Source organism: Solanum tuberosum, unplaced genomic scaffold (genome assembly GCF_000226075.1).
Source record: "Solanum tuberosum cultivar DM 1-3 516 R44 unplaced genomic scaffold, SolTub_3.0 scf00798, whole genome shotgun sequence".
Lineage (NCBI taxonomy): Eukaryota > Viridiplantae > Streptophyta > Magnoliopsida > Solanales > Solanaceae > Solanum > Solanum tuberosum.
The window spans coordinates 83,129-93,211 of record NW_006239726.1 but is presented as its reverse complement, the minus strand read 5'-3'; the positions used below and the strand labels follow the sequence as shown (position 1 = coordinate 93,211).

Below are 10,083 nucleotides of genomic sequence, written 5' to 3'. Positions count from 1 at the left end.
AATCCTCTTTTTGATGAAAAGGTTTGCTTCTTATCACCAAAATGTTACCTTTTACTTGAGCATTAAAGATGTTTACTTAAACAAAGTCTATTGCTTAGATATTTCATTTTTGTCTAACAAGTGAAAAAATAATTTTAAATTAACATTTGCTAATAAAAAACTATCATTTGGAAAAGAATGTGTTTAAAAAATGATACTATATTTATTTGAAAAATGACAATTTTGACTTAATAAGTAACAATAAATGCATTTTAGACCATTTTTTCGTTTATTTTTTATATTTACAGAAAAATGGGGCATTTATGATAAATTTTACTAGCAGATGAGTGAAACTCAAATTATTCATTGAATTAGGGGGGAAAATGGGCAATATACTACTCCACTTTGCGATTTTGAGCAAATATACCTCTTGTTAATAAAATTGATGTATATATACCTCTACCGTCTAATATATGGTGCATAATTATCATTTTCGTTAATAAATTTATATTTATTTAATTAAAAAAATATATAATAGTGATTTTTTAATTTCAAAAATGTCATGGCTTTCAAAAATTATCTCACCCTTTTTTTACTCCTCTAGACCCAGCCCGAATGGAAAAAAAACACAAATGTATTTGAGATACTAAAAAACTTTTTTAAATTATGAAACAAGATCATATACAATTTTTTATATATATATTTGGCTTTTTAAAAATATATAAATAAATGTGTGTAAGCACTTTTGGCTTCTCCACTCAATAGCTCCAACTGTATCTGCAACAAAGTTTGATACTTGAACGTTTGCAGGTTTCTTGTCCCAACCTGGAACACCTATACATCTTGAAACTTGAAAGCATAAGTGCTTTATGCTCTCACCAACTTCCAACTGACTACTTCACCAAACTTCAAACATTGAGAGTATCATTTTATGGAAAATTGAGAAACTTGATGTCTCCATCAGTGGCCAAAGGTCTTCTGAATCTCCAAACGTTATGGATAGAAGATTGTCAATCAATGGAAGAAGTGATCACAAAAGGAGAAGGAATCGTGACCTTATTTCCCCGATTGGAAACTCTGAATCTTAATAATCTGCCTAAGCTGCGGCATTTCTATCTGACAGAGCATGCTCTTGAATTTCCATTTCTCAAGTACGTGGATATTCACGGCTGCCCTGAAATGAAGACGTTTGTCCAACAGGGAATATCCGTGAGTACACCGAGTCTAGAATGGGTGAACTTCGATTATCATGAGAAGGTGAAAGTAGATGATCTGAATAAATCGATACAGCAGAGGTTCAATAACAAGGTATGTCTTATTCCGCTAGCTATATAACTAATTGCTACATGATATTCTAAGGTTCTACTACTGCTCTCTTTCTGTTTTAGATAGTTCGTCAACTTTCTTTTACTTAATAAGCTAGTCATCTCTCTCTTCTTTTGCATTCTCTGTTTCCTGCAGGAAAAAGAAGCTAGTGATGACGACGAAGCTGAACCTAGTCATTCCAGAAGTTAGGAAGCTGGTAGGAAAAACTCAATGAAATAACGCAAGCACAACCTTGAACATCACCTGATACCTATGCTCGTGATGGAGGTAATTAACAAGCAGAGGCGGATCTACATTATTGTAACCTATCAGTTCATGTCAACCTACTAGCTATTGGCTATCGAACTTGTATATGTATTAGTAATATCTAAAAAATAGTTGATTGTGATATAAACTTGAGGTCACTGCAGAATTCTGCAAACTATAAATTTGGATCTGCCTGTGATTCTACGTTCATCTTTCATTATATTTAACAACTATTATGTAGATTTATTTTCTCATGTCATCTTGCATTCTACATTGTTTTGAAAGATTGATCACATCACATGATGATTTTTTTGTTGGAATGAGTAAACCATTCCGCCTTTTCCAGCATCCATTCAGAGGTTGTCAAATCCGAGGACGCTATGTCTGAGTAATTCTATGGTTGGATGACATATCCATTATTGGCAAACTTGTCAATTTGGAAATTCTCTGCATCAGAGATTCTCAGTTAGAGGAGGTGCCAGTGGAGAAAGGAAAATTGAACCAATCTAATTTCTGTTCGAGCTTTTGAATAAGCATCGAGTACTTAAAAGGATATGCAGCAGCCACCACTATTCCCACCAGAATCTGTGTCCTGTCCAGGAGCAATTATCCTGGTTCCCTTTAAAGATTGTGGCTTCCCATAATCAGCTCCCGGAGCTGCAATAAGCGTATTCTTGCTAATGATTTTATAAATTTCTGTTAAAACTGTCATGAATGCACCCTCGACGTTTGTGGATTGAAGAGCTGATGTTTCCATTGTTGACACCTAATTTTGACCCTCCCCGATAAGATTAATTTTCAAGCTTCTTAATTTTCAATGACTTGGAATAATTTAGTTTTAACAAAAAGTACAAAAAAAAAAAAAAATATTTTCTAAGTTTTAAAGAAATTTTAGTCATTTTTATAATTTTAAAACAATATAATAATATATAAATTTTGTATATAATTGTTACATTTCCTACGAGCATTCAAAAACCATTGAAAACAAAAAGAGATTTTACTTCCTTAAAATGTTTTGATAATTAGCTCACGTAATATTAGTTTATATTCCCGAATTAGTTATTTCTATCTCGTTAAGATTAAGAAGCTCATAAATTAATCATATTAATTCATCTTATTCGACTACTAGTCGAGTCTATCCTAATTAACTAAGGTCGGCTATATTTTTTAATTTTCAATTGTTATGATTTAGACTCATATGGACAAACTTTAAATCCAACTCTATCATATTCAATTTAAAAGACAAATATTGGACCCTTTTTCACATTCCCACTTAATTCCAACCCAAGTTCCCTTTTATTCCCAGCAGCCCACCAAATAAAATCCAGCCCAACTCTTTTCCCTTTTGTTTTCAGATCGCCCAGCCCATTACTCTTAAACCTGACCCGGCCCACTCCCCTTTTCCTTCACAAAATAGAAACCAGAAGATAATTCCAGCTCCAAACGTTCTTAGAAAGAACAAGAACAAACGGAAAGCAACCAAACAATTCCAATAGACGGAAAAGCAACGAGCAAGTCAGGCAGTACTCTGTTTTTTTTTGTTTTCTTCCTCATGTCTCTGTCCCGGCAGCAAGCAGAAGCACGCGTTTTTCCCTTTCCTCTTTCGGAATAGGGCAAAAAATTTCAAAGAAAGTATGTCCTCCTTTAATGGTGAAAGAGATTTTGAAGTTTGAATTTGAATTTGGGCTCTTTTTGTCCGGATTTGGATCCGTTTTCCCCCCATTCCCGAACCCTATTTCCCTCCTCTATATGGTCAACTGTTAAAAGGGATAGAGAGAGGAATCATTTTGTTTAGTTGGAGAAAATATAAAAGAAATTAGTTGAAATTTAGGAGAAAGCACAATTAACTACTAGTTACAAATATTTACAAAAAAAAAGTTGGGGAATAGGACTTAGAAAAAAAAAGAGTGAGAGCTTAGGCGTTGCTCGAGTCTTTTGCTAGCTTCTTTGTCACCGGAATCTCTCGGAGTCATCGGAAGTCGCTGCTCTCCAAGCTCGTACTCGTCCCGGCTCGCTGCTCCGAAAGAGGTAAAATCTTTTCTAAGCTTTGTTCTGTTCAATTTCTGGTTGCTCTATGCGTCCTGTCTAGATATTCTTAATCATGTTTTGGTCATTACTTGTTAACATTATTCATATCAATGATAGAAAATTCCCTTGTCCTTTCTTGAAGTTCGCTACTGTTGTTATAAAAATGCAATAGAGCTCTCAATTCCTTTCCTTGTTTTTTTTTTTCCAAGTAGTTTCCCTTTGTGGTGTAAATGTCGATTGTTTCTAATCTCCATATCCATATGTTTGCCTCTTGTGACTGACTTCATGTCTGCTCGAGATGTATAATTCGCTTATGAGGTTTCTTCTATTATGTGATCTTCGTCTCTTTAAGCATGCCCCAAGTTTAGGACTGTGTTGAAATTTACATTAGCATAAGCTTTTGTTTGCCTGCTAGGATTAGTAGTTTTACCTTGTGGGATCATGTTGTTTCAACTGTTCATTTTTTTAAGCCGTGAAGGCCCAATCATTTCTAAAGGTTTAGCTTTTTCGTGTGATTAGTATTTGATACGGGACAATTCTTTTACCTCTTGAAAATGAATGCACCTGCTTGTATTCATAGATAGTTGTCCGTCAAATATGCTATTTAGTTGCTAGTGTCTTGATTTTATTTTATTTTGGTTTTGATTTTCTCCCAGTTAGCGCTAATAGATATTTGGTTTGAATGTTAAGATTTTGCGAGAGCATTAATGTTAGGATATTACTGCATTGCTTTTCCCTTATGTGTTTTAAGATACAATGACACCTTTTGTTTAAAAATAGGATTAAAGCATTGGTTCTTATCGAGTTTCGTTCTTAATTTTATTAAGGAATGTTTAAATTTCATTTACCAAGTTTAGTAGCTTCAAATGTGCTCTCTGTTATAATGAGTTTGAAATCTTTATACAACTGTCTCATATGTCTTTTTTTTAGAAAAAAACAAAAAAAACAAAATAAAATTGTATATGAGAAGTGCAAATCTATGTGATGTGGGATACGTGGTTGTTTGTTAGCATGTGGTCATTAATTGATCATATTTAAATCATTATCAAGCGGCAATCTTGGGATGACACATTATTTTATCTATTGTTGGCTTTGTATATGTTCAATCTTAACTACATTATTAGTTGTTTAATGTCCTTTGAGTGTCACATGTGTCGATTAGGGCCCATTTCTGTGATATGCCTTGTCTTCTATTTAGATTGTGTAAGTTAAAATGCAGTAGTATCTGAGCTTAATTTTCGTGACTCTTTCTTACATTAAATTAGTGGTTATTTACTTACTTGTTTTCATTTTGTTTCATGTCAAATCTGTCCGAGTTCACCATGAACTCCCATATTTTTCCTTGCATATCGAGAGAGCCATAAGGGCTCAAATGCCACCTCCATTGAGTCATCCAATCGCTAAAGTCGACGAACAGGTCCCGAAGTTGAAAGGAGTAACCGATTGAGAAAATTTGAAAAGATTGGGCCAAAGGCCTGATCTTTATAAAAGATTTGTATTTTGTTATTTTGGGCCTAAGCCCTTGTCATTTTAATTGCTATTATCGTGTTAGTTTAGGACAGGCGGAAGAATTGAGCCTAAGGCCCAAATAAAAAATATTTCATGTTAGACTAGGACAGGTGCAGGTGACTTAAATGGGCCAAACGCCCATAAACGAAATAGGCCCAAGTATTGGTCCAGGCGGATAGAAAACCAAACTTGGGCCCGAGTTTCTTTCCCTCTTTATTTTATTGTGTTTGCGTGCTTGTTAATATTTGCTGCTAATCTTAAGGTTGAAAAATTCAAATCCTCGAGAGACGTTCATTTTGATTTAACAATTTAACTAAATCGGTCATCTCTTAACAAAACTTAAAGAATAAGTCTACAAATATTTCGCTTAGATAATATTTCATAATTCCATTTTCTCCCTTAAAATGGTCCCAACTAACAAAATAGTTCAATTTTGCAAGTCAAGTCAAGCTAAGTTAAAATTATTTTAGCCAAATAAATTAGTTGTCGGATAACCGCATTAGCGGATATTCTAGGTGCTTTAAAAACCTTCCTAGAATATTAATAAGAACCCATGAACCCCCCTTAAGTATTTTCAATTGATTCCCTGTTTTAATCTATTGAAAATCAGTTTTCTTGATTTTTCTCAAAAATTAAGTGGCGACTCTAAAACCAGTCTAAATAATATTTTCCTAATAAAACATCCATAAAGAAAAGATTCTCCCTTTCTGCGAATTCTTGAGCATCTTCAACTGGTACAGATCGAAGACTTCCTAGATCACATTTGTTCGCGATGAGCATAATAACTATGTTCTTGTCTGCGTGACCTCTTAGTTCCTCCAGCCATCTAGCCATATGATCGAATGATTGGCGTTTTGTTAAGTCATAGACTAGCATCACACCAACTGCACCTCGATAATATGCACTTGTTACTGCTCTATACCTGAGAGAGAAATGAGAGATGATTCATTGAGTTACAACAATTATCAAATTGGCTATGTTGCTCTAACTCTTCAAAGCAGACCCTTCAGAAGTAGAGCATTTTGGAGGATACTGGCAACATTTTTCTCAAGAATCCGAGCAACATAGCTTAACAGAAAGTAAATGTCCGGTTGGAAGTGTGCATCTTTGCATACTTGAAACTGAAATTCAGCAAGAGTTGCATATAATCTATCACATGTGTATTGTCTCCAAAAGTAAGAGGCGAGTTTCAAGATACATCATAAGATAGACGAGATATTCCGTTTGACATAATCACTACATAGTCGTAAAAGTCCTATGTAGAATTCGCCATTTAAATGCTAAACACACTTGCATGAGCACATGAACTAAGCACCATCTCTCTTCTTCTATTTGTACATGTTTCGCAGTTTCAGACTTCTCATCATCATACTCATCACACAGACAGAAAAATGGCCTTTTATAAGGTAGAAGTCTAAAGCGCGAATACTAATGGGAGACTATTGTTGGATACTTTGTAATATATAAAGGTCTTATATTGAACAGACACATTTTTTCATGAAAATACATGACTGTTATGAAAAGTCATATGTTCATGAAAGAACATGACTCTCTTTTAAGTTCTATAAATATAAAGACTCTCTAGAAGTAGCCTAAGAAAATTCTGCAAGTATATCCAAGGGATTTGTTGTATCCTTGAAGAGAATTGTTTGTATTTATCCCAATATGTATATGGCAATATCTATTTAAAGAAAGTGATTACACGCCTCTAAGTCATCTTCTTCTTCAATTTATACTTCCTATTATTTTTCTAACAACTACACCTCGAATTTGTGCTACTCAAAATTCTCTTACCTTCTTTTTTTCCATCAGTATTGATGAAAAAGTGTATAATCTTTTGATTCAATATCTGAATTGGTAGTTGAGATCAACTAGCCATAAGGACTTTTTGTCAATAAAAAAAAAGATTATACTTCCCAGTTACTAATAAAAACAAGTAGCAGAGTTTAGAGTTCAGAGTAGAGAAAAAGGTACTCAACTGGGTAACAAAGGAGATCATAGCTATGGATTTCCTATCTAAAGTGGTGGAAAAATGCTCAAATTTCATGATCAATAATGTTGGGTATCTCATTTACTACAATAGAAACATCAAATCTCTGGATAAAGAATCTGATAAGCTGGATATAATCAGAAATGAGGTGCAGCAAGAAGCGTAGGCTGCCCGGAGAAACATACAAGTCATTTCTCCCAGTGTTGAGGCTTGCTTAACTAGTGTTGATACCACTACTGCAGATGTGGCTACTACACTGCGACGTAGAGCTGAGGTTGAAAGAGGCTGTTTCTATCGCTGCTGTCCAAACTTGAAGTACCATCAATGAAAGTGACATTTACAATGCGTCGCTGAGATGTTTGTCAAGCTATGGAGGCTCATAAGATCATGGAAGTTGGAACCTTATCTAAAAAGGAAGCATAGATCCTTTTCAGGCAGAAAGTCGGCAATTCAGTTGATGATCCCTCTCTTCATGACATAGCAAAAGAGGTTGCCAAAGAATGCAAGGGGCTGCCAATTGTAATTGTTACAGTTGCAAGAGAACTAAAGTTTAACAGCAGGCCTTCATGGGAGGGTGCCCTTGTAGAATTAGAAAGATCTGCACCAAGAAATATTCCGGGAGTGATTGAAAATGTGTATCAACCTCTGAAGGAATGCTATAATCACATAGAAAGTGATGAAGCCAAGTACCTCTTTTTGATGTATTCCTTCTTCGAGGAAGATAGTGATATCTTGCCTGAACAATTACTAAGAAAAGGAATGGAGCTTGGCATCTTTTCAGAAATTGAAAATTTTGAACATGCAAGAAATAGGATGTGTCTTCTGTTAGAAACTTTGAAAGATCGTTTCTTGTTATCCCAAGGTTCAAACAGCAATTATGTCAAAATGCCTGATGTGGTCCGTGATGTGGCTATAAATATTGCTTCTGAGTGCAAGCATATTTTTATGGCAAGTCACTTCTGAGATACTCCTCATTTTCTTTCAAGTAAATATTGTACTTACTAAGCTAGTCATGTTTGTTCTTTTGCATTCTCTGTTTCCTGCAGGAACAAAAAACTAGTGATGGCAATGAAGCCGAATCTAGTGAGTGCAGAAGCTAATGTCTGTGACTCCGAAGCTAGGAAGGTAATAAATAAGTACTCGATGAAATAGTTCAAATGTGTAAGTTTGCTTGAACATCACCTGATACCTATTCTGATGGAGGTAACAGGCAGAGGCGGATCTATGATATTGTAACCTAAGAGTTTATATGAGCACAATAGTTTTTACCCAGAGACTTTGTATATTAACTTGAGTTCATTGTAATATGTTGATGTATTTTCTCAATTCTATTTTGTTTTGATTGAAAAGTTACATATTAGTTTAATAGCTCGATGATCAGTGTGCATAACTTGTTTAGGCTCAGACTTTTCATCATCAGACAGACATAAAAATGGCCTTTTAATAAGGTAGAAGTCTAAAGTGCGAATACAGCTAACAGGAGACTGCACCTCGAATGTGTGCTGCTGAGAATTCTACCTCTAAATAAAGTGTCTTGTTTTTTTATCACACTCGTTTTCAAGATAGATAAGAAGTGTGTTAGACTTCAACAAACTCTTCGATCTTGATCTGAAGTGACTCTCCAATTGCATGGGCAAATCGTCATCTGACCAAAATTGAAGTAGCCAATGATCACTTTATGTATCAACTCTTTCCAAGTTTCCAAGTGATGTGCAGTAATATAACATTATTCTATGATTGATTGGAAATATATAGGAACTTTTATTTTTATTTTGGGATAATGCATAAGTACCCCTAGACTATGACCGAAATCCCATAAACACACATAAACTTAACTAGGGTCTTATTATCCCCTAAACTAATTTAAAATGGAATAAATACACCACAAATGTTGACATGACATAGAGAGTGTGCACACTCTCTCGAAGACAAGTGATGAGTGCACAAATTGGACACATGTCATTTTTTGATTGAAAACTTTATAATTAGTTAGTACACATATTCATTGACAATAAAACTTATATATATTTAATTATTTTTATTTCTTTCTTTGTAAAATATTTATTTTAATATCTTTTCACTTTAAACTTTTTTTCTAATTAATATATTATCTTTTCACTTTTAATTATTTTTAAAAAATTATGTGTATTTTTTTTAAAAAAATAATTTAAAAGTGTCCTTAAATTTTAACGTTTTTATTTTTTTATGTTTATTTGATTTTCTTCACTTTTTTTTTATATCCGTTCAAAATTAACTTATTTTAAATATAAGACATTTGAAATCAAATCAAAACAAAAGACAAAGAAAATAAAATCAATAGAAAAATAAAAGAGAAAAAACAATGAATGTAGGTAAAAAAAAAAGTTTCGATACAAGGTAAAAAATAATGTGTATTAATTAATTTAAATACAAGATTAAAAAAAAGAAGATAATTTTAAAAAAAAATTGCAATTTTTAATATTTTTTTAAAAAAAATTAAGAAAAAAATATTAATTTTTTCATAAAAAATAAATTTTAATTAAAAAATAACATTTACACACGTGGCGGGCGAGTGTGTACAAACACAACCAACTTGGGTAGTTGAAGGTGTCACATCAGCACAAAAGGTGCACAAAAATACAAGCTACTGCAAGTTTTTATAGTAATTATTTTATTAAATTATATACCTATTATTTATTTTTAATTATTTTAAATCATTCTCGAAATGTATAAACTAATTTTGGAAAGCTTGTAAAATGAGAAATTATTATTTCTTATCATTATTTTAGCTATTATTAACATTTAGTATGACAACATTTAAAAAAGCAGCCTCCTTTAAATATTAATTATTTCTAAATTAATGTAGCCAAGAATTTGAAATGTTTTGACGTTTTATTTATCTAAACACGCAGAATTTTATTTTTGAACCTGAAACATGTAATTAACCCTTGGGTGAATTATAATTTTATTTTTACTATTTGATTAATTAAATAATTTATAACATTTTAATATATGTTAATTACTAA

General features: G+C 33.0%; 1 protein-coding gene and 1 pseudogene across 1 annotated transcript in view; both read left to right on the top strand.

Annotated features, from left to right (window-relative positions):
• LOC102605409 (probable disease resistance protein At4g27220) overlaps nt 1-2,308 on the top strand; it is a gene marked incomplete at its 5' end in the record, with an annotated part of 6,468 nt that extends 4,160 nt beyond the window's left edge. The window contains 2 exons of the mRNA XM_015305486.1: nt 790-1,287; nt 1,441-2,308. Of these exons, the coding sequence (XP_015160972.1) occupies nt 790-1,287; nt 1,441-1,494 (552 nt within the window). The remainder of the gene's footprint in view (nt 1-789; nt 1,288-1,440) is intronic.
• A 5,112-nt stretch (nt 2,309-7,420) lies between these two features.
• LOC107059077 (disease resistance protein At4g27190-like) lies at nt 7,421-8,306 on the top strand (annotated as a pseudogene).
• Nucleotides 8,307-10,083: the final 1,777 nt, after the last annotated feature.